Source organism: Prionailurus bengalensis, chromosome B4 (genome assembly GCF_016509475.1).
Source record: "Prionailurus bengalensis isolate Pbe53 chromosome B4, Fcat_Pben_1.1_paternal_pri, whole genome shotgun sequence".
NCBI lineage: Eukaryota > Metazoa > Chordata > Mammalia > Carnivora > Felidae > Prionailurus > Prionailurus bengalensis.
In genome coordinates, this window is record NC_057358.1 from 23,215,207 (window position 1) to 23,240,705 (window position 25,499).

At 36.2% G+C, this 25,499-nt stretch overlaps 1 protein-coding gene across 4 annotated transcripts; it reads left to right on the plus strand.

The window, feature by feature from the left end:
- The first annotated feature begins 6 nt into the window (after window positions 1-6).
- On the plus strand, window positions 7-9,617 carry THNSL1 (threonine synthase like 1). 4 transcript variants are annotated; one of them, XM_043564709.1, is made up of 4 exons: window positions 39-217; window positions 3,599-3,661; window positions 5,826-5,999; window positions 7,265-9,617. In XM_043564709.1, exon 4 carries the CDS (start codon window positions 7,313-7,315, stop codon window positions 9,542-9,544), a length of 2,232 nt encoding a protein of 743 aa, XP_043420644.1. In that variant the 5' UTR covers window positions 39-217; window positions 3,599-3,661; window positions 5,826-5,999; window positions 7,265-7,312; the 3' UTR covers window positions 9,545-9,617. The 4 variants fall into 4 exon arrangements, with proteins under 4 accessions (XP_043420645.1, XP_043420644.1, XP_043420641.1 ...); XM_043564710.1 differs by lacking the exon at window positions 3,599-3,661 and having other exon boundaries at window positions 7-217; XM_043564706.1 differs by lacking the exon at window positions 39-217 and having other exon boundaries at window positions 3,523-3,811.
- The last annotated feature ends 15,882 nt before the right edge of the window (window positions 9,618-25,499 follow it).

Genomic DNA, 25,499 nt, shown 5'->3' on the forward strand with positions numbered 1-25,499 from the left:
CGCAGGCCCTCCCTGACTGACGCAGGCGCAGAGACCGCAGCGCGGGGCTGGGGGCGGATCTGGCCTAGCGAGGGCCTCGGGCCTGGGCCGTGGGCGAGCCGGGGAGAGGCCCCGAGGTGTGGGAGTCCGTCCCGAGGCGGCAGTGGCGGCCCCTGGACGCTCCTTCCCATTTTCTTTTCTCCCCCCCCACCCCAGTCTTCTCAGTGTGATTTTCTTGGTGAGTGATTTGAGGAGAAAGAAAGGGAAACTGTAGAAACCGGTCCGTTCCCATCGCATGCCTTTCCCCTTTTCGTTTCTGCCCCTTTCCGCTACTCCGTTGTGATCTCAACGGTGTCTGCGCGCATTTTCCCCGCTGCTTCTGCCTGGGCTGCCCGGAGCTCGCTCGGCTGCCCTGCTCGCCACCTGCGGGAGTGCGCGCCCACGTCCCGCCTTACGCCCATCCACCTGTCGCGCTGCGGTCCTCTCCGGCCTCCCTCTTTCTCCTGCGCCTCGCTGCTTCTCTGCTCCGCCCGTTTACCTCTTAGTCGGGTCCCTCCTCTTAGGTATTACTCCACCGACGTGTGGACTGGCTGTTTTTAAAAAGAGCAGCCTGAACCAGAAGGAGAAGCTTTTTTAAAGGGGCCCTTGAATTTTTGCTTATTTTGTTTGTTTGATTGGTTGCTGTCCCTTTTTTGATACTGTCTTCTCAGAAAAGGTTTTATTCCGTTTTGAACCGCCTGGTCTTCCATAAGCCTATTCACGTAAGATTGCTGAAAGAAATTCATATAGAAGCCTTTGCCACCCCGAGTCGCTAAAAGGCATTTTGGCAAGATTTGGGAAATAAGTTATTTGGTTTGAACCAAACTTACAGAGGCCACTGCCCACAGGGAATAAAGACGGTCAGAGATAAAAGACAACACCAGTGTGGGTCGGCTCACTGCCAGGGTGCTCGGTGGAGAGAGAAAAACAGCACGATTGCTTCATTAACCTTTTAATTCCTACTTAAAAGGCTATGCAGAATATGTAGGTGCTGATCATTTGGGACTTTTAGTGAATTTCATTAGCTAAGAATACATTTAGTTTTTTCTTATCCAGTTAATCAGATTTTTATCTTTATCCCGTGTGTTTAACATTTTATTTCAGATGGGTGACACGTTGGACCTGTTCACATCAGATTTTCTACTTTTTAAAACTTTTTTTTCTGTGTCTATATACCACTTTGTCCTTTTCCTTTTCCTTTCCCCTTTATGTTTTTTTTTGGGGGGGGGTTCTTTTTGCTTAGCATGTATAAAGAGAAAAATTCTTTTTCTAAAGAATACATACTAAACTTTGAACTAAGGGCTCCTAATGATAACACCATTAGCCAATGGATGGTCATTGGCCTAAAGCTTATAAATATTCTAATGAAGAAACACTTTGGGATGTTTTATATTATTCAGTTCCTAAAAGAGCCAGTAAATATAAAGCCTGTTACCTCCAGTTAGTACCACCCGACCTTAGCTACAGTCCTGACTCTTTGGTGTTACCAAATACAGTAATTTCACTGATGACAATGTATTTATTGTGGTTTTAAAAATACCAAACAATTTATGATCTCACTATAGTATATTTAGTTTACAGTCTTGATGAAATTGTTAAATCATTTAGAAAGGAACTTTTTCCCTTAGATCCTTGGTCTATAATTCTGCTTGCCTTTTGAAAACATATTTACAAAAAAATATATTTCTATTTTTTATAATTCCCTCAAAATAGCAATACTGTTAAAGAAAATATCTGTGTCCAATATGCCCGCCAGGAATTAGTATTGATATATTGTCAGAGGTCATGAACCTTTTCCATAAAGGGCTACGTAATATTTTAGGCCTTTGCATGCTGAATGGTTTTGGTCAGAACTGCTCAACTCCACTGTTGTAGCTCAAAAACAGCCAAAGACAATAGTAAATAGGTGAACAAATAAGCAAAGTTGTGTTCCCATAAAACTTAATTTACAAAAAGGGTGATTATCCAGGTTTTGCACAGATTTGGCCTGTGGGTTATGGTTTGCACAGACCCCTGCTATAAATGCTTGTCCATACAAATTTGAGTTTTTTTGCTAAAGATTAATCTAATTTACTTAGATGAATAAAATGGGCATAGGTGGGAATATAAATAAGACAAAGAGGAGGAAAATAAACCCTGTGTAAGAGATACTCTTTGTAATACTTCTAAGTTACAGAGTTTAAAAGGATACTTAGGAAGTCTTGAATTAAATACTCAAGACCATTAAGAGGATATCCAACGGCAAAAGAGTAGCCACAGGAAAGGCTTAGTATCAGCTTTGATACTAAATAGGGGCAAGGATGAGGGTTGAACTTGTAAATTCTACTTTTGATTATAAGAGCCCTGTGATTACAACATGGCACCGGAGTGTATGTTCCACCTTGCTATTTCTAGGTAAGTTAGGAGCTGATTGACACAAAGGCTTGTTATGAGAAGATTTTTGCTCAGTGTTCCAGAGCGGAATTTTACCCCCTGTGATTAGTTTATGTCTTAGTATATTTGCATTTTTTAAATTATGTATTGGGAAACGATTTATTGCTATAAAAATGCAGTCATTTTTAAGAATTTTAAAAATCAGGATGTCTTACTTCTTAAGACAATGGACTGGATTAGTCATTCTTCTGAGAAATTTAGATTGCATTAATATAGGGTGACAAGCATACTCAAGACATGAATATTCTCAGAAGTTTATTGAACTATAGCCAGTTCTCATCATAAAATAATTTTTAAAGTGCTGTGTCTTATGTTTTGTTTTGGAATAGTATGTTTTAAATGAGTGAGAAATGCTAAATCATCCTGACTAAATAGGATTTTGATGATTTCCCAGAGGAATTGGAAACTAGGTAATTTTATAATGGAATTGAAAAATTCTTCTCAACCATTCTGGAAGTAAAAATTGATAATGGGTATGATTTTAATTGATGAGCAGTCATCTAGTGTGACCTTAGGAAAACTTCACTGTACATAGGTTGCTGAAAATTAATATGGTTTTTGGTTTAAAAAATGTAAGCTTATTAGCATTTATGGGAAATAATTTGAAAGTGATTTAAAAAGTGATTTCTTTACTTTTTTTCCCTTGAATTCTTTATTCAGTTTTGATCAGCTTGCCACAGTAAAATTGTTAAATTTTGTGTCTTGAGATCAAAGAGTACGTGAATCATTATGTCCATGTGGACATTGTGTTTTTGTGTTTTAAAGTTCTTGCTGTGATACTGACACATTACTGCCTTTTCATTTGTCTGTTTGAATGGCAGGTGTCTATTATGTCTAGAAAGTAGCCAGTGGAATTAGTGGATCAAAAAGCCCCACTCTAAGTGATTAGTAGGAAAACCTACTTAAAAAGTATTACTGTATAATGTGCTGGTCTTCCATCCTCTGAGGAGTTAGTAGGACTAAAATATTTTCGTGAGGAACGTGGCTCTGCAAAAAATACTTCAGGATATTGAGATAGTAAAACCTGAGTACTTTATAGCCAAGTGATTTGGTCTAAATACCGCTTTTGTTTTCTGACTCTTGTAGTTGACTTCCATTTAATTGGAAATTGTTTTGTCTGTTGGCTAAAGGAAAATTGCCTTTTCAGTGTCACAACATGGCTTTGAGTCATAAAGGAGGATGATATGCAGTTGATCCTCACTTTTCACAGGTTCGACATTTGTGAATTCTGCTCGCTAGAATTTATTTATAACCCCAAGGTAATTACCTGCAGAACCTGTGCATTCGTTCATGGACACACGCACTGTGGCGAAAGATAGGAGTTTCCTGATGCGCGTGCTCCAAGCTGAGGTCAAGCAAGGTGATGCTGTCTGCCTTCTGGTTTCAGCTCAAATACGGCCAACAAGTGTCCTTCTCCCATTCTATTTAGTGCCACATTTTTCACATTTCTGTGCCTCTAGTTAGTGATTTTGATGTTTACAATGGCCCCCAGAGGGCTGAAGTGTGCTTAGTGTTCCTAAGGCAATAAGGCTATGATGCACCTAACAGATAAAATGTGCGTTAGATAGGCTTCATTCAGGCATAAGTTAGAGTACTATTGGCTGTTCAGTGGTATTGAATCAAGCATATATATGTACAAATTACATATTAAAAATATAAAAAATATATAAAATGTCAAAAAATATATAAAATGTCTTTAAACAGAGACATAAAACAAGGTTATATATTGATCAGTTGGCAAAAAGGTGACTAGAGGCTCACAGGAACCTAACCCTGTATTTCCCCTAGGAGCAATGAGAATATTCAATATTCACTAATTTAGTACTCATGGTGACTTTATAGAATATAACTACCATGAATAAGAAGAATTGACTATATTACTCTTAAGTAAACCTAATTTCCAGATGGAAGTTACATAGTGTGGGTATTATTCCATCTTGTCTTTTGGTTTGCTTACAATGGATGTTGAAGCCCTAAAATTAATTTGAGGCTAAAATGTTATAAAACAAAATTCAGTATGTTACTTAAAATAGAATTCATCTTCTTTATTTTTCTTTAACAGTGATACTATTTGTTTACATATTATAGCCCTTAGCAACTCCCTTCTGCTATTTCTCAGGAAGCTTTTTATTGGTAAATAATACTGATACAGAATTAAATTGAACTGTCATAATTTTCTATTTTTAATTCATATAAAGTAAAGGAAAACTCAGGTTACAAAAGATAAGGTGAATGATGCATAATGTTTGTGTTACAGTCTTCTACTTTTAATAGTTGATGGTGAGCATTGTAGTAACCAACACAAAGTCGAGAAGATCAGTTAAAAGATTTAATGTTCATAAAAACAAACCAGCTACTCAGGTAATATTAGAATGATTGCTAATACAGACATCAGAAAATTACACATTGGGAAGTAAAAAAAAGAACACACACTGTGATGTTATAAGCCAAAGCCTCCTGAATAGGAGGTTAATCAGGTTATTTTATAAAGTGCCTTCAAAATACCTAGTGTTCTCTCCTCCAGGAAAAATAACTAGTGTTAAAGTACTTGACTAGAATACAGTTCAATAAAAGAGATTGCTGAAATGGCTCAAGTGTACCGTTCTCTGGTCCTTGGTTTACTACAGGAAGAGAATTAGACTGCATAGCAAAACAGTTCTTGATACATGGATAAGTACCATTATTTTCTCTGAAGGTTTATAAACTAACCAGACCGTAAAAAAATATACTTAGCCTTGAGTCTAGGTATTCTGATTCAAATTAAATGATTTTGGTCCACTGTTTCTGCATGACAGTAATTAATATTACCATATATGAGAATATTCTTATGTGCCAGCCATTGTGATATGTGCTTTGAATTTATTATAAGCTCAGTTAAGTAGCCAAGAGGTACCTGTATGTAGCCGACACTGTATTTGCACTTTTTACCGTAGGTTATCATTATGTACAAATCATGTAGTGATTCAGATGGATAAAACAACCTACAAGAGAAATTCAGACACTCATTTTATAGCTTTAGGCCACAGATTTAAATTTTTCTGTCATCACTAAACAGTTAAAAAATGAAAATTTTAAGTGTCATTGTGAAAGGTTGTACATTTGTTATTATTTGGTAATATTACTCTTTCATATTGCTTGGTGGAAAAAATTCCTTCAGTACGGTTTAATAAAATTTCTTTTGTAAGACACAGATATTGCAAAAAAGTATCTTAATCTTTTAATAATAGATTTGGGGAAATGGGAAAGGGGTCAATTGATTATTTGTCTATACTTTAAAATTTTTAGGTAGATATTTTAATAATAGACCAGTCTATGTGTGGAATTTTATAATATTATATGCAGTGATGATTAACTTGAAAATTTTTCTATTATAGACTCCGTTGTTTTGCTAAGATTGACTTTGCCTCAGCATCAACAAACTCTTCATCTAAGATTGGTTCCTGTGTGTCATATATTTACAAGTCAGTGGAAATTACAAGTCAGCACATACAAGCTGAAAAGCCAAATAAGGAAATGTAATCCTTCTCTTGACAGTTCTAATTTAACTTGTAAGTTAAATTCGGTGTTAGTTTAAAGTGGTTTAAATGTGTAATTACAGAACACAGTATTACAGATAATCAGAGTAGTAAATGATTGAAAGTTTTCAGAACATATTTAAACATACCACCTAATATTTAATATGGCTTAGTTGTGGAACGTGTGAAAAGCCCCACTACATGTCTGTAGAACTCCTGTAGTGAATGTACATGAACATTGCAGCAGTTCCTAAATTGCATTTTGCACACGACTAAGAATTTGACTTGTATGGCTTACATTCATGTTTTAATGGTGAGTATATTTCCAAAGACAGGGATCTGACTAGCGCGGGGAATTGCAGAGCTGCTCTGCATGCCAGAATAATTATTTTCTCTCATCACTGGAAGCATTCCTGAGGCTTTTTTTTTTTTTTTTTTTTTTTTTTTTTTTTTTTTTTTTGCTATCACTGTAGAGTCTGGAATTTGAGTTAAGTCTCTCCACTGATCATGTTTAGAGGACAGAAACAAAAGTGACAGTTTCATGCAGATAAGGTTATAGATACATAGCCTTTGACTTTGCTGTTAATTATCAATTTTTTCTTAACTATTTGCATAATATTATACCTTTCATTTTAGCTTTTTAAAAGTCTTCAATATGAAAAGTATGTAAGAATGATCTTTTACAATATGCATATAAAAGACACATAAGACAAAAAAATGTCATACCTTTGCCCTATCATTTGGGAAGTTATTTAAGTGTTTTGTAAGCAAGTATTTTAGCCTGCTTTCCTGTTGTGAGTTTTATAAGAAACTTATAAGTCTGTCTGCATGTTCATATGACTAAAGAGAAATATGAAGAATATTACTCAGCTTTTGTGAATTGCAAGTAAATAGCATTCCAAATAATCCTTGTTTATATGGGTTATAAACCAAGAAACAATTTTCATTACAGGAAAAGAACTACTACTCTGATTTTGTGTGTGTGTGTGTGTGTGTGTGTGTGTGTGTGTGTGTGTGTTTTAAAGCCTCTATGGTAAGGCATTTTCTGAATAAAGTGTTGCTTATAGTTACAAATTTCTAAAGTTTTGATGATTTAGTCTTGAGATCGAAAAGATTATTAAGAGGATATCTGTAATATTTGAGAATTTGGGTTTAAGTACTTTTTAAATGTCCCATACATTTGAAAGATTTCTAAACAGTTTATGTACAGTGGACATGGTTATTTTCAGTCCTGTTGGGACTTTAAGTCCGTTGAAATTAGTAACCAAATGTCTTTTTTGTTTTTATGTTTTGAAAAGGGCTAAAGCCAGTTTTTAGGTTGACTTGGGCAGAAAAGTGAAAAGAGAATGCTCCACTTTAACCGGTGTCCACATCTGAAACAAATAGCCCAGAAATGTTTTCCTAGTGTACATGTTAGAACGGATAAACATGTGCAGCTGTTTCTTTCAAGAACCTTTGCACTTGCAGAATTCAGGAAGTCATGGCACTCAACCCACTCTCTTGTCGGAGACAAAAATATTATCCTGATGGGACCTCCTGGTGCTGGGAAAACAACAGTAGGCAGAATAATAGGTCAGAAACTAGGTTGTTGTGTCATAGATGTGGATGATGATATCCTTGAAAAAACCTGGAATATGAGTGTGTCTGAAAAATTACAGGATGTTGGTAATGAGCAATTTTTAGAAGAGGAAGGAAAAGCTGTGTTAAACTTCTCTGCATCTGGAAGTGTGATTTCCCTTACTGGGTCCAATCCAATGCATGATGCTAGCATGTGGCATCTGAAGAAAAATGGGATAATTGTATACCTGGACGTACCTCTAATAGATCTAGTCAGTCGTTTAAAATTCATGAAAGTAGATAGGATTGTAGGTCAGAATGCTGGCACATCTATGAAAGACTTACTTAAATTTAGAAGACAGTATTATAAGAAATGGTACGATACCCGTGTTTTTTGTGAAAGTGGGGCTTCCCCAGAGGAGGTAGCTGACAAAGTGCTTAATGCAGTTAAAAGATACCAAGATGTGGACTCAGAAACGTTCATTTCAACAAGACACAATTGGCCTAAAGACTGCGAGCAGAAGGTCTCAACAAAATTCTTTAGTGAAGCAGTGATTGAGGGGTTAGCTTCTGATGGTGGACTCTTCGTTCCTGAGAAGGAGTTTCCAAAATTAAACTGTAGGGAGTGGAAAAGCCTAGTAGGAGCAACCTACATAGAAAGAGCACAAATACTATTGGAAAAGTGTATACATCCTGCTGACATACCTGCTGCCAGATTGGGAGAAATGATTGAAACTGCTTATGGGGAAAACTTTGCCTGCTCAAAAATCGCCCCTGTCAGGCACCTTTCAGGCAACCAGTTCATCCTGGAGCTGTTTCATGGACCAACAGGATCATTTAAAGATTTGTCTTTACAGCTTCTGCCTCATCTGTTTGCACACTGTATTCCACCAAGCTGCAATTATATGATACTTGTAGCTACGTCAGGAGACACGGGCAGCGCAGTCTTAAATGGTTTTAGTCGTATTAATAAGAATCACAAGCAAAGAATAGCCGTGGCCACATTTTTCCCTGAAAATGGAGTAAGTGATTTTCAAAAAGCACAAATAATTGGCAGCCAGAAAGAAAATGGGTGGGCAGTGGGTGTCAAGTCAGATTTTGATTTTTGCCAGACAGCTATAAAAAGAATTTTTAAAGATTCTGACTTTACTGGCTTTCTTATTATGGAACATGGAACTATCTTAAGTTCAGCTAATTCCATCAACTGGGGCCGACTGCTTCCCCAAGTAGTTTATCATGCTTCTGCATATCTTGATCTTGTTAGCCAAGGATTTATTTCTTTTGGAAGCCCAGTGGATGTCTGTATTCCCACAGGAAACTTTGGTAACATTTTAGCAGCAGTGTATGCCAAAATGATGGGAATCCCTATTCGAAAATTTATTTGTGCCTCTAATCAGAACCATGTTCTGACTGATTTTATAAAAACAGGACATTATGATCTGAGGGAAAGAAAAATAACTCCTACCTTTTCACCATCAATAGATATTCTTAAAGCTTCAAACCTGGAACGACATTTACACATGATGGCTAATAAAGATGGAGGGTTAATGACAAAATTATTTAATCAACTAGAAGAGCAGCAGCACTTCCAGATAGACAAGATGCTAGTGGAGAAACTTCAGCAGGATTTTGTAGCCGACTGGTGCTCTGAGAGAGAGTGCCTTGCAGCTATTCATTCCACCTACAGTACTTCAGGGTATATTCTGGATCCACACACTGCGGTTGCAAAAGTGGTTGCGGACAGAATGCAAGACAAAACTTGCCCAGTGATTGTCGCATCTACAGCTCATTACTCAAAGTTTGCACCTGCTATCATGCAGGCTTTAAAGATAAAAGAAATCAACCATACTTCATCAAGTCAGCTTTATTTACTGAGTTCATACAACGCATTACCTCCACCTCATGAAGCTTTGTTAGAAAGAATGAAGCAGCAAGAGAAGATGGAGTACCAGGTCTGTGCAGCTGATGTGGACGTCCTAAAGAATCATGTGGAAAAACTAATACAAAATCAATTCGTATAAAAATGTTTTGAGTAAAATATTTTTTTCTGGTGATAAGCATGCGATAATAAATCACAAACATTGATTTGGAGTACGATAGTATTTTCATTTTTTTTTGTAAATACATGTATACATAGGCCTGTTATCTTTTGGAATTTCAATAACCTAATCTCGGTGACTGAACATTGTACCCGCACATGCTGCTTGGAACCTTATCATCTAGAAGTGACAAAAGGGTAGCATAGTGCATGGACCTTTGTGCCGTTGTGCAGTGCTTTGCACTCGTGAGGGATATGTCAATTTCCACTCCCTCATCCCACTTTTAAGTGGACCAAAATGTCTGCTATTCACCCTGGCAATTAAAATATTTAACAGTCGTTTTGTAATACATCTGTAACCATTACTAGGTTTGTATTGACTAGAAAGAGAATTTATCATTCAAATGGCAAACTTGTATGGAAGAAGTAGTAAGCCCATCTCTTAAGATAGGGCCAGTGTTTTTAACTCTCCTCAAACTCCACATTTTGGACTACAGTTAATGGTATGTATCCTACATGATCCAAATTAGATAAGTGCTTTGTCCTTCACATCCCTTTGGATAGCTATAGTTACGGTGATGCAGTTTGAAAATCAAGACACATGATTAAAATCTAGGATGTAATTATCAACAGAACTACTTAGTAGTGGATATAGAAGTAAAATTACTTATCTCTTTCATGAGAAAAGTTTTCCCAAAATTCAGAGTATTTGAATCGTCTTAATAGAAGTATGCTTATAGTTATAGGTGGCAGTTTTTCCGTATTATTTGGAATCCATTCCTATATAATTTGCCTATTATTTCTCTTTATAATGAACATTGTGTCTTTTGGCAACTGAAATCACACACAATCATACACACACATTTAGCTTTCTTTTCTTGGTAGTAATCATGAATTTTAACCATGATTTATATTTGTGAATTTCCTGGATATTTTATTTCTGAATTAAAGATTGCCACTAAAAGGATCTATAGTGTAATGGACTACTCTCAGCCACAAGATGGCATTCCTAACATAATTTGTCTTTGCTGATAACGTTCTGCTTCATTTCCTAAGAGACCTACCTCTATGAAGAAGCATCTTAAAAGTTGTAAAAAAAAAAAAAATTAGCTGAATGAGCAGAAACAATTTGCTTAAAAAATATAAAAATTCAAACCAGTTTTATGTTAACATTAGATCTCTGGCTTGTTTCTACAAAGCTCTAAAACCGAAAATTGAAAATCAGAAGCAGTGACAAAATAATGGAGGACTCAAAGTTCACTCATTCATGTGTTCTTACTTTGTTTACTTATTTTTTTGCATATCTTATTTTTTTTAAGAATATCTGGTTTAAGTAGATGGCATATTTAGAAAATGCAGCTAAATGTTTGCTGTGTGTATAAGAATGCACTATTTCTAAAAGGAGGACAAAAGTTTTGTCTTGTTTTTTTAAAGACATGATTTATGTCCTTGAGAACCGTAGTTAGGGAGGCAAAAAAATCATGTACGACACAAAGGAGTTACTGCAAGATAGTTGATGAGTAAGTAAAATATTAGTGATACAGCTAAGTGTTGTAAGGATTAAAAGAGGCAAGGGTTGCCATGGAATAGTCAGAAAACGTTTCACCCAGGACGTAGAATCTGAGGTGAGTCTTGAAGGATGGGAAGATTTTCTAGGTGAAAAGGAAGGGGAAATACATTCTAGGCAGAGGGAAGGGAAACGAATTGAGGTGAAATGCCCAAGAGAACGCTGGCATTTATTTATCTGTAGTCCATTTGTTCTCACTGCCCCAACCTGTTACTCATGCCTTCACTTCTCAAAGCCAGCTCTGTCCTTTCCCTCTCAGCTGATAACCTTGCCTCATTCAAGAGGAGCAAGCTACCATATATGATGGACTTGCTTTTACAGCGACTGTATGAATCTGTGCCTGTTTCTATCCTTCCTTACTGCCCTTTGGCTGAATTAGTCGTGCTCCCCCTCAGTTCAGAGGCGAACCTCTTCAAGTGTGCCTTGCCTAATTAGTCATCCCTGCTGATTCTCTGCCCTCTCCCCTTTGATGGAAATGTTCTGTGTCATTCAGATGCTCTCCATATCTTAGAAAGCACGAGAGCAAAACAAAATCTCTTTAAACATTCATATTTCTTCCTATCTACTCTTTTATTTCTTTATACTCAAGATGAATGCTCTTCAAAAAGAATTGTCTACATGTACAGTCACCATTTTCTTGCCTCTCATTTTCTCCACTTTGTCAAGTATATGCACAGTTTAAGAATGAATAATAAAACAAATACCCATGTACTCACCACCTTGCTTTGAAAGTAGAACATTACTCACATATCTGATAGCCACACTGTCTTCTCTTTGATCACGTGCACTTCTCTCCCCCAGAGGTAACTATATCCCAAATTTTCTATTCATCATTCCCTGGTTTGTTTTTATAGCTTTTCACTGTTTAGTTTTTCCTCTTTGTGAATTTTATGTAAATACACTCACACTGCATGTATTTTTACATGACTTTCTCTTGCTCAAAAACTTTAAAATTCATCCATGCAGATGAATGGAGCCACAGTTATTAATTTTTATTACTGTATAATAGTCCATTGTATGAATACCACCATCTATCCATTACCAGTTAGTGGACATCTAGATTGTTTAAGTTTTATCTGTTCTTATATGCAGTAGGTACACTTTTGTAAAATTTGTGTTGAAGGTTAGTGAATATGAACTTTCAAACGTTTGTGCTTCTTTCTAATAACATGTAAAAATCGATATCATATCTTGGCATTATTAAAATAAAAATGTTTTATGAAATGAAAATTTATTATCAAACTTCTGGCTATGATTATAATTTCTAGCTTTAACTATCTTTGAAATTATTTTATAATGCCATAACTATAGTGAAAATAAGATTTATGAGGAAAAAATTAATATTACATATTAATAGAAAATCATAAAATATGTTTCCATCAAAATAGAGTTTAGAAGGCAATAAATTATTTTGTTTGAGGTTTTTGTCAGATTGGAATAGCAAATCACTTTTAAAAAGAATCACTTATGCAAATACTGTTTCACTCCTTTAAATAATTTATAAACCTTATGTAATTCACACTACTTAATGTTAGTTTTTTTTTAAAGGCCGTTTTCATGTGAACCTCAAACCCATGAAAACATAAATAGTGTAGTGTTTGCCCCTGTCCAGGAACATGAATAAAATCTACATATGAAATATTTATTTGCGTGGACCCTGAGTGTGTGCTCCAACCATTAAAATCAGTAGTTTCATCTCTTCAAACTTTAAAACAAATAGTCTCTTTCAAAATCAAAGTTAGCATAAGCTCCTCTGAGTCAAAACAGCAGAGCCAAGAAAGTTTCCAGTGTCATACAAAAGTGACCTGTCAAAGACGGGAAACCGAATCAGCATGTCTAACAATACTCTGATCCATTGGCATTTTTTTCACCAGAGCTCTACATCAAAAAGTTGAATTTGCTTTCAATAGAAGGCTGCATTAGTCAATCTAGCTATTTTTCTTTTAAAACTCTTTTATTTCTGAGTTCTTATGACTTTCTTCTTCCAAGTGGTGATAACAATCGTCTTGAGGAGTCACTGCACTGAAGTTACATGTGCAGATGTGTCACTAATTAGGTTATCATAATAGACTTTATTGAGAGTTTAGTGGCCTATAATATGCAGAGTTAAAATGGCAGGTTAAATTTCATTTATTAATAATAGGAGAGCTTATAATTTAACTTACTTAAATCCATAATGAATTGTTTTAAATAAATTTTCATATTTGGTGAATGAGTTCTAAAATTAGTCAATTTAATATCATCTCATAGCAAGTGTAATGGTATCCTTACAAGGCTTTTTGAACAAATGCTTTGTTGTTGTTTTCTCAAAATGGAAACTTTGAGATCCATTCTCCGAAGTTCATGAGAAATGCTAAAATAAGAGAAACCTCCAGAAGCCATTTGAACAGTTTGAAGTTAATGAAGTTAATACATTTTGACAAAAAGGCATCTTCTTGGCACTCTATGACACAAATATTAACATATGTTGATTTTTAATTGTTTAATTGTATTTCAGATTAAACTAGGCTTATTTGTACTCATAGTAATATTAAAATTTAATTATGTGCTCAATAATGGGTTTCTTTCAAAGCCATGTAAAAAATACTGTTTTGGGTACACTTGGCAACATGTGCCCCAGGGTGGTAATCCATGTGATAGTACATCTTTTTCTTTAAAATTAGAGGACTTCTGTGTTTCAAAGTGTTTTGTGTACAGCATTCATTGTCTCTTGTTCTTATTGAATAACTAGTATTTTGGAAAACAAATTCTTGGGTAAGATTTAAAGTTTTAATTTTAGCGCTTTGAAGAAAGAACTTGAATGTTCTCACCTGTTACCTAAGATATCTTCTCTTTGGCCAAATAAAATGGCGACTCATCTGGTAGGACCTGAAGTTGATATAAGGTTTTATTTTGATTTGGGTTCCAAAAACAATTCGTCAAGGATACCTGTTTTCCCTTCATGGGTCTCAGAATTGGATTGACATTTCTTTTACCTATTTTTAATGACTGCCAGTCTCTGGTAAAATAATATTGATTATAAACATTGATAAACTGCATAATATTTTAAAATTGGGTCTATAAATTAGGAATTGTGGAAAGAGAGGGCTAAATAAGCTGCCCTTGGGCTCAGAGGTGGAGGTGTGTTGCAGGGTGAGATTAGCTGGCAAGAGGAAGTTTCTCATCTCCATAGGTTAGGGGGGTGTCAGTACTGATAGATGAACTCTTGGGGGAGAGGGAAATTCATCTTTAAATTTCTACTGTAGTAAACGCAATGTAGTGATTACTAAATGTTTACCAAAAGATACTGTGTCTTACTTAAATTTGGTCTTTTCTGGACAATTGATCTCCTTTTACCTCAGTTTCTCTATGTGTTATAGATGGATAATACTTATAATTTGCCCCACTCTTTGAAGAACAATGTCACTGAGATTAGTAAATAACTAAGCGCACCCTCTTTGGAGTTAAACTGCTATATAAATAATTTCTATATAAATGTTCTATAGTGACTTGGGAATTAATTCCTCAACTGGGAGTATATGCCCTTGATCAGGAATGTTCTAATAAATTACTGAAAATGGTAGTCTAATATATTCGGAAGGTAGGTGGTTTATTCCCAGGGCAGTAGATTTCAAACTATAATGCGCATCAGAATGAACTTGGGTATGAAAGACGCTTGTTGGGGTGAGCACTGGGTGTTATACACAGGGGATGAATCACTGGAGTCTATTCCTGAAATCATTATTGCACTATATGCTAATTTGGGTGTAAATTAAAAATAAATAAGTAAATACAAAAATTAAAAAATATGTAATAAAAAAAAGAATTGACTTGGGTCCTTGTTAAAAATACTGATTCCTTAGGTTCAGGCTTAGGTTCTGGCCCATCAAGTCAGGAGTAAGACCTAGAAACTCGTATTATATGTTTATTATTTATTTATTTATTTATTTATTTATTTATTTATTTAAAAAAAATTTTTAACGTTTATTTATTTTTGAGAGACAGAGACAGAGCATGAAAGGGGGAGGGGCAGAGAGAGAGGGAGACACAGAATCCGAGGCAGGCTCTGGGCTCTGAGCTGCCAGCACAGAGCCCAACGTGGGGCTTGAACCACAAACTGTGAGATCAAACTGTGAGCTGAAGTCAGACGCTTAACCGACTGAGCCACCCAGGTGCCCCTAGAAACTCGTATTTCAAAAAATTATTTATAATTATGGGAACATGCAGATAACAAACTTACCACGTTAACCTTTTTTAAGTGTACATCTCTGTTTTTAAGTGTACAGGACTGTTAGGTATATTCACTTGTTGTGCAACCAACCTCCAGAACTCTTTTCATCTTGCAAAACTGAAACTCTATACACATTAAACACCTCCCCATTTCCCTCTCCTGCCAGGCCCTGGCAACCACCATTCTACTTCCTCTTCCTATGATTTGACTACTCTAGTTATCTCATATAAATGGAATCATACAGTATTTGTCCTTTTGTGACTGCTTACCTCACTTAGGACAATGTCCTCAAGTTTCCATCCACGTTGTACCACATTTTGTCTGTCTGTTCATCCACTGACGGTCACTTAGATTGCTTGTACATTTTGGCTATTGTAGATACGGCTGCTATAAACATGGGTACAAATATCTCTCCAAAACACCACTTTCAAGTTTCTTGAATGTATTTCCAGAAATGGAGTTGCTAGATGATGTAAGTCTATTTATATAATTTTGGGGGGGAACTGCCATATTGTTTTTCATAGCAGCTACACCATTTCCTATTCCCACCAATGGGGGCTTGTATTAGTTTTAAATTGTGCTTTTAAAAACAGAGTTATACATATACTTGATTTTAAAAGTCAAACAGTTTTGAAAAGCTGAGGAGATGGCAGACTATTGTCCCCCCAAAAACATCTCCAGTATCCTGAGATTTGAGCTTTTTTTTTTTTTAATGTTTGTTAATTTATTTTGAGAGAGAGGGAGAGTGAGCACAGGAGGGGCAGAAAGAGAGGAAGAGAGAGAATCCAAGCAGACCACTCTGTCAGGGCAGAGCCCAACACAGAGCTCGATCCCACAAACTGAGAGATCATGACCTGAGCCACAATCAATGTCAGACCCCCAACTGACTAAGCCACCCAGACGCTGTCCCAATCCTGTTTCATGTTAGGAAGAAAAGGAAGGAGGAGGGAGTTGAAGTCAAAAGGTGACTGATATCTGTAGATTTTGAAGAAGGTTGAGTAACTTCTTTGTCCTTAGTCAGTTGATCTTTGCATACAGGAAACTGTTCATGTCATTCCTGTAAATCTTAAACATAGCATAGTCATTTCTGTATGTACTTCTCTCCTCAGGTGAAGTAGATTTGGGGTAAAAAGCACTTTTTGCAAATCCTAGCTGTAACATGCCTACTTGCAGGGCTAAACAGAAGTTTCTAAAGTATAGATCGCAGCAGCAAGGGAAATAGATGCAACATGGAGTCAGACATGCTAAATTCCTTCCTGGAACACATATTGGCACATTATTCCTGCTTTAAGGAAACCTGTTTCAACTATGTTTAACCCTTTCTTCTCAAATTGATTTGTCAATTGAAAGGAAAATTATAAATATTTTGCAGGACATACTTCAAAAAGTGTTAGAATAGGGAAATAAAGGCTGAGGACTTTGAAGAAGTTTCATGGATCTTAAAGTGGTGCCTCTACATCATTTTTTTTTAAAGTAAGGAAACAATTTAATCCAACCTATTTGAAAATAAAATGAAAACTAGACAATAATGAGTACAACATAAAATTTATAGGGATGCAGTTACAGTGGAAGTCAGACATGTAAGGCTTGCAATGCATTTAATATGTATGTACATGTACATGTATGCATATATGTGTGTATATGTATATATATGCTAGAAAAAGAACTTATAACTCCCCACAAAAGACTTAAGAATTAAGGAAAATACCAACCAACACTCATGACTGAATTACCAGCCTTCATTAATCATAACCATAGATTGGCTATGGATATAAGAGTTAGACAAAAATTAACTAAAGCATTCTGTGAAAATCGGTCATATATAATTACAGAAAAGAATATTATATATTTTATTATTGTTTATAATTTTGCTATACATCATTTACTCAGTAAAGGTATAACAAACACCCACTTTTTTTTCAGAGAGCCTTTTACTACTACTGCACTGATTATATGGCAAACATATAATATCACTTTTCTAAAATCTGAAGAAGTTTTAATTCCAAAACACATTTACCCTATGGGTTTTGGATAAGGGATTATGAACCTGCTCATTTTAGCACAGTTTTCTAGTAGAGCAGAAAATATATGCAAGAAAATAGCATTTCTACTGGGTCGAGTGGTTTAAATAAATGATCTAATATCCTGATTTGACAAAATTTAAGATTATTCGTATTTGTTTTGAGTTTTACAAGGCTCAAGCCAAGTAGCAGTTTTCAAAAAACAGTTTTACTTGCCCTCGATAGTACTTTCTTCCTCTCCAATTTCCAAGCAGATTATCTCTCCAATCTGGTTGAGATTTTAAATATAATTGGTTGACATATTTAACAACTGCCAAATCAATATGGGTCAGTACCAGAAAATACATCATTTCTTGTAAATTCCACATCTGTGTAGTTTCTTGTCTAATAAAGCAATGTAACTTAATCCTAAAAGATCCTAATAGCTTGTTTTTTCACAGTATTTTGTATATTTTCCAGATGAAGAGTCATCAGGTCAAGAGGTACCCCTTTTTCTTTTCAATGTGGTAGTCTAGTATGAAGAAATACAGATCGTCTTGCTCCTGAGAAAAGTTGAATATAACAATATTTTACTGGCAGTGGAAAGAAGGAAAATATTAGTTTAAATCAGGTCAAGAGCATAAAATTTCTACTGGGCAAAAGTAGTACCAAAATGAAATAAAATTTTAGGGAAAAAATAACCAAAGTTAAAATATCCTTTGACATATGTAGGCCATTCTTGTCGAAGAGGAAAAAAATACATGTAGGAACTTTATAATTTTCAAAATGGTTACACACATATTATTTTATTTGATTTACCCCAAACCTCAGATAGGTTGATGTGGTCAGCAGAATGAGAGGTTCAGAAATTATGATTTGTCCACATACACACAGTCAATCAGATTTAGAGATCTTATATTCTACTAATCACACTTATGTGATTATGAATGTATAAACTAGAATGCAATAATGCAATAAAAAGAATAATGTATAAACTAGAATGCAAAGTTATTGACTGATAATGGTAGATATGTTTTCTAGGGACCATAGATTTGGTTTTCTCCATCCAGGACCCTCCATCCCTTATATGAAAGTAGGAAATAGGCAGTCAGTAGTTTACTTGGTATACATGAGGTCAAACCAAAGAAAGTATAGTTTTAAGGGATATTTTCCCTCACAATCTTCTGTGTCTATCCCATGAAAAGAAAGTCTCTTTAGTGAACATAGTATTCTTACCTGCTTGACTCAAGGTCATTCTTCTCTGGACAGTCCTGCTGTCTGGACCCACTGCTAAATTCTGATCTTTGGGTGTCAGTTCACTATACTTCAAGATAGCACATTTGGGTGAACGTGTTCCTTTTAGGGACTTGTTACAAAACAAAAAAGTCATAGTCTCAGCACTTGGGAAACTTATGGAGAACTTCGATAAGTCAATTAACTTATTACAAGATCATGTGATAAATATTACGAGCAGGACCAGAGAGAAACATGGTGTGTCCTGAGAAAGCTAATTAGGTCTTTATTTTCCCTTGAAACTGATGTTCCTTAAGTATCTGACCCACTTTTCTTTTGGAAAGAAACCACAGTTTTGCACAGACCACCACACCACAAGCACAGTGCAGGGAAGGATGTTTGTTGGCAGAGGATGCCCTCTCCTATATTGTTCCAAACAGCTTTGCTCTGACTCCAAACCTGCACACCCTAACCAGCAAAATAAAAACATGGGAACTAACCAAATGTTCCCTCTTTGAAAGGCAGTTTAGAAATCATTTATTGCTATTCAAGCATATTCTTGGGTCTTCTCAGGCTTCTGATTTCCTAGGAGCCTATCAAAGTAATCCTTTTAACCACGTATAGTATTGATAAACACAAATTTTCTCTCTCAGCAGTGTTCCTGATTAAGGTTAAGTCTTCTTGAAGATTGGTGTACTGAACAATTGCCTGGCTAACGCTTCCCTAACCCACGTCAAGCCATGATCATGTTTCAGACCTGAAACTATGTGTCGGGAACCAAGAAGAGAGACAGACTTGAGAGTGAGGGACTAAAGAAGGTATTCTGGAGGAGATGAACACATATGAGTCAAAGATTAAAAGTCAAGGGGTGCCTGGGTGGCTCAGTCAGTTAAGTGTCTGACTCTTGATCTCAGCTCAGGTTGGGATCTCATGGTTTGTGGGTTCGAGCCCTGTGTTGGGCTCTGCATTGGCAGTGTGGAGCCTGCTTGGTATTCTCTCTTTCTCCTTCTCTCTTTGCCCCTCCCCTGCTTGCATTCTGTCACTCAAAATAAATAAATAAAAACAAAAAAATTTGTAATTAAAAATAAAAGTTAAGTGACATTTACATAGGTAAATTGGTGGGCAGTGGGAAACAACATGTCCTGAAGTAGAGTATGTATTGTTTGGTTCGCCTGGAACAAACTGTGTAAATGTGAGGTTACAAAGATGAAGCTAGAAAAGCAGGCAGGATCCATGAGTTTATAATTTTTGAAGCTATGATGTGTCGCTGAGGGATCTTAAGCGGAATACCATAATCAACTCTTTGTTTTAGAACTATCAGGCTAGTACGATCATGCTGGAGAGATCATGCTAGCTGGGGATGGGGAGCGGGAGGGGTGGGGGGAAGGGCCTCCAGGGCCTCCAATTAGGAGTCCAGCGTATGGACTGAGGCGGTGGAAAGCGAGCAGTTTCAAGAAAAATTGGGAAGTCACTGTATAGGATTTGGTGACAGATTCAATGAGAAGGGCATAGAGAGGGATTCTGGTTTATAAACTGGACGGATGGTTTTACCATTCACAAAGATCAAGAATATAGAAGGACGTGCAGATTTGATGATGCGTGAGTAGGGAGCAGATGTGGACTGTTTTACATGCCCAACTCACTGACCATTTAATTTGCACTTTTATTTCCCACTGCATCTTCAAATAGTCTCCAAACCCTCTTCAAAGAAGAGAAGGAAAATACCTCAGTCATTAATGAAAGCATACAGGAATTTTCAAAAGTTTTACCTCCAAATAAATGCAATTTCTATGTTTCCCCTAACTTCCAAACCTTTCCTGCTCTTCTTTCCTCCTTATATTGTTTTACTAGAAATGACTTCATAAACCCTGCCCATCTATTTATCAACATTTTCAGGATTTACTTCATTTCATTGTTCCCCCAGCATCCACCATGCCTGCTCTTTTTAGCTTTATTAGTTATATGCTGTTTCTAATTCCTAGAGTTAACTTGCTAACCTCCCAGATATCTTTCTTATAAATACTTATCATTTTTACAATTTTTTTTAACATTTATTTATTTTTGAGAGACAGAGACAGAGCACGAGCAGGGGTGGGGCAGAGAAAGAGAGAAGGAGACACAGAATCTGAAGCATGCTGCAGGCTCTGAGCAAGCTGTCAGCACAGAGCCTGATGTGGGGCTCGATCCCACAAACTGTGAGATCACCACCTGAGCCGAAGTCGGATGCTCAACCGACTGAGCCACCCAGGCACCCCATTTTTACAATTTAAATATAACTCTCTTTAGAAGTCTAAATTTTTTGGTACCTGCCACAGTATCAGTATGTTAATAAATTTTTAGTTAATTGACTTCTTGATAGACTTCATTCTGATAACTGGCAATAAAATGTAACCCACACTCAATTATTGGGCAGTTTTCTTATGTAATGGAACATTTTAACTTGGAGTCATTTCCAAGGTACAAAATATTATAGGACACTTCAGATTCTCTGTGGGTGCCATTTTGTCCAATATCTGTCTTTGTTTTGTTTATTTATTTAATCTAGGGTAAGGTATCATAGAAAATGATAGTTTCCCTTATAAAATGAGCTGTTTTTAAATTTTTTTTTGGTTATCTGGAAAAATGACAGAAGTTTGATAGCCGTCTCAAAGATTCTCATGAAATTTATGCTTTCAGTAGACATGGAGCGGGGTGGTGTCCCCATTTCCCTATCTGAGTTATGGTGCTACCTGTATACAAATTTTGTGACATTCACTGATAATAATACATGAGTTAGGCAATTAACTCTTAGAGAACTTAGGTGTATGATTTAAAAGATACTCTTTTTACAGCAACAGTGAGCACCTTTCTCATGTGCAAAGGCCTCTGTTTCTTAATCTATACAATTGATACACATCTGTTATGGGGCTCTAATAAAATAATGTGTGTGAGGAGATTTTTACAAGAATACGTGACATTATTCTTATGGGTGCTGTTACTATTACTGTCATAAATTTTGAAAGAGCTTATCTTAGAAAATCAGAGATTTCTTTAGTAGTCATTTTAAAATCACTTTTGGAATGATTTTAACATATTCAAGAAGAATCTTTCTAATACTGTTATTAGGTTGATATCTGAAATGAATGCCGATTATTGATACTGGAATAGAATGGATGAATATGATTTCAAATGCACACTTTTGTTTCAAATTGTGTTTTATTAAATAGTTTTTGAATCATATCTATTTTTCAAATGTCAGCTATATAGAATGACCTAGACCTACACTGCTTGCTTAGTATTTGGATTGAGAAAGGTTCCATAGTTGTCAAAGGTAGCACGACTTATTTAAATAAGAATGTGTATACTGAGAATCATTGACATCCCTTTGGCAATTTGTTTGCATAGCAGGTGTCTCTAAATTAATTCAAAGCTTTCAATGCCAGGAATTTTGATAGTCATTTTAGCAGAACATTGCTTTAAATTATTTACCCTGGTGCTGTGAATTTTCAAATATACCTTTGTGAATTGAATTTAATGCTACATAACAATTCTAAATGCCAGAATCAAAAGCTTGAAAAATGTTTTTTATAATAGGATCTTGGTGAGTGATGCCTACTTAGAAAGCAAATTCATCAAGCTTTGCTCGAATACCCAAATTTTCTTTTTAATAGGGACTGTTTCGCTCTGGCATGTTCACTCAAAATGGTCACCATGTTATGTTCCTGACATATTTATCCTCTAGCTATAAGCAATATTTAAGTCTGTGTTGAGATTTTTTAAAATGTTTTTATTTATTTTGCGAGAAATAGAGCATGAGCGAGGAAGGGGCAGAGAGAGAGAGAAGGAGAGAGAGAATCCCCAGCAGGCTCTGCACTATCAGCACAGAACCTGACACAGGGCTCAATCTCAGGAACCATGAGCTCACGACTTGAGCTGAAATCAAGAGTCTGTAGCTTAGCCAACTGAGCCACCCGGGCACCCTTAAGTTGATGTGGAGATTTGTAACTGAGTGGTATTGTTTCAGTTACCTATGCATGACGAGGGAGTGCCACAACCACCCTATCCTGTGGATTAGGAGCTCAGGTAACACTCAGTGGAAATGGCTCATCCTTGTTTCATGTGGTATGAGCTGGGACAATGTCACTAGACCTCCAGGATCCCAAAAAACTTTACTTCTAATTCTGGGCGTTGGGGCTGGCTATTAGATGTGGTGCCTTCATTCGCCTCCGTCTTCTATCCCTCTGGGCCTCCCTCCTCATGTGATAGCCTTTACATGGCTGCTGCATTCCAAAAGCAGAAGTAGAAGCTAGCAGGGTACCTAAGATATAGGCTCCAAAACCCAAAAGCACCACTTCCTCTACACTCTGTTGGTCAAAGCAAGCCACATGGCTAGTTTGATTCAGGAGAAGTGTGTGCCTCCTCTCAACGGGAAGAATAGCAAAGTGACATGGGAAGGGGGTGTGGACCTGGGGAGGCACGGTTCATCGAGGACCATTTTAAACCATGCACCACAGTTATATTAAATGTTCCTCTTAAAATTAAAGTTCCTCTTTTTTTAAAGTTTATTTATATTTGAGAGAGAGAGAGAAAGAGAGAGAGAGAGAGAGCACGTGAGTGGAGGAGGGGCAGAGACAGAGGGAGACACAGAACCAAAAGCAGGCTCCAGGCTCTGAGCTGTCAGCACAGAGCCCAGTGTCGCGGGGCTCAAACTCACAAAGCGTGAGATCATGACCTGAGCCAAAGTCAGATGCTTAACCGACTGAGCCACCCAGGTGCCCCTGAAGTTCCTCTTTTTAAGAGGAACTCATGTAAATCAGGAAGACATAGCTTCTTGGCCATGATTTGAGAATTTTAACACTAAGATAAAATAATGTTGAAAATAATAACAATATTTGAAACCAACGGCAGTTTAACCTTTTGTTCTTTCTTCCTTAGACAAAGTTGTGATACTGTCTTCCTTACTTTGGTGAGAACTTGTGTACGTAAGTTCGGAAAATATGCCATGCATACCTTTTAAATAGCTTGATTTCCAAATTTGACAAGATGGTAGATACCTGCCCATGTCAATAAGTCTATGAATAGAATTTTAAATGACTGCATAGAACTGTATAAAGATGTACAATTATATATTTAATCCCTTTTTTGAAGTGTTTATCAATTATTTATTAATGTATTTATTTACTTACTTATATAGTTTTTGCTGTTTTAAGCAATACCAGAATGAGCATTTTAGGTGTTTTTTGATCACTTATTTATACCAAATTACTCGGGGTGTAATTTTGAGATGAGGGTTATAAACACTAACAATTCTGAGGCTGTCCTTCAGAAAAGAAGCTATTCTGCTGTCTTATGATTTCCATGGTTTTAATGAGAAACTGCAGTAATTTGGATCATTGTTTCTCCTGATGTGATCTATCCTTTTCCTTTAGCTGTTTTCAGGGCTTTTCTGTGTTTTTTATTTCTAGCAGATTAGATTATGGTAGGTCTAGCCAAAGCTTTCTTTGAGTTTATTCTGTTTAGAGTTTGCTAAACTTCTTGAATCTATAAACCTATGCCTTTCACCAGATAAGGGAAGCATTTGGCTATTATTTTGTCAAATATTTTTTTCTGTCCCAACATCCCTCTTCTCAGTCTAGAACTCCATTGTCATGTATGTTACATGTTTTCATGATGTCACATAGGTTCCTGAAGCTCTGTCACTATTTTCTCTGTTCTTTTCTGCAGTGTTTTTTTTCCCCTCTATTCTTCACATTTGATCATTTTTATTGATCTGCCATCAAGTTCACTGACATTTTCCTCTGCACCTCCATTATTTTCATGAGTTCCTCCAGTGATTTTCTTATATCAGTTATTATATTCCAAGTCTTCCGTTTGGTTCTTTTCATTGTTTTCATTTCTCTGTTGATGTTTCCCATTTTTTGGAGGGAAATCTACAAGATAGCTTCTGTACTGTTCAAAAATTCCCAGGGGTGCCTGGATGGGTCAGTTGGTTAAGTATCCGACCCTTGGTTTTAGCTCAGGTCTTGATCTCACAGTTCCTGAGTTTGAACCCAGAGTTGGGCTCCTGCATGGAATCCTCTCTCCCTCTCTATCTGCCGCTTCCCAGCTCATGCATTCTCTCTCTCTCTCTCTCTCCCTCTCAAAATAAACTTTAAAAAAAAATAAATAAAAGTTCCAAGATTGTGAAAGATAAAAAGACTACAGAACTGTCCCAGGTTAAAGGACACTAAACAGATGTAACAGCTAAATGCAACCTGTGATCTTGGGTTGGATCCTGGACCAGACATCATTTTTTCTTTTGATAAAAAGAACATTTGTGGGTTATTTGACAAAATTTGAATGTGGGTTAGATAAAAGTATTATATCAATGTTAATTTTCTGAGTTTAATAATTGTGCCTTGGTATCATAAGGAAAAGTCCTTGTTAATAGGAAATTCATACTGATGTTTTTTAGAAGTAAGGAGTGATCATCGCTGCATTTTTCTCTGCAATACTTTGGAAAAAAAATAAAGAAAATGTGTTAAAATGGTTAATATTTGAAGAATCTGAATGCAAAGCATATAGGAATTCCTGTACTCTTTGAAAGTTTTCTGTTAGTCTAAAATTAGTTCAGCATATAAAGTATAAAAAACTTCAAGGTCATGAAAATTAAAGAATGATCTAAAAACTGTTCAAGATTGAAGAGTACAAGGAGATAAAAATGCAATGCAGGATCTGGACTTAATTGTAGATCTATAAATGGCATTCTTAGAACAATCAGCAAAATTTGAGAGAAATGTTTGGATTATATGGTGGTAGCATATCAGTATTAAGTTCCTGATTTTGAGGGTTGTGCTATTGTTATGTATGAGAGTGTCATTGTGTTTCAGAAATACATACTGAAATATTAAGGAATAATAGGCCATTGGTATAAAACTTGGAAATTTGAGAAGAGAAAAATAATCACTTA

Bases quoted from the DNA above. Each gene is read 5' to 3' on its own strand.
- THNSL1 (XM_043564710.1), top strand. From the start codon at position 7,313: ATGCTCCACTTTAACCGGTGTCCACATCTGAAACAAATAGCCCAGAAA.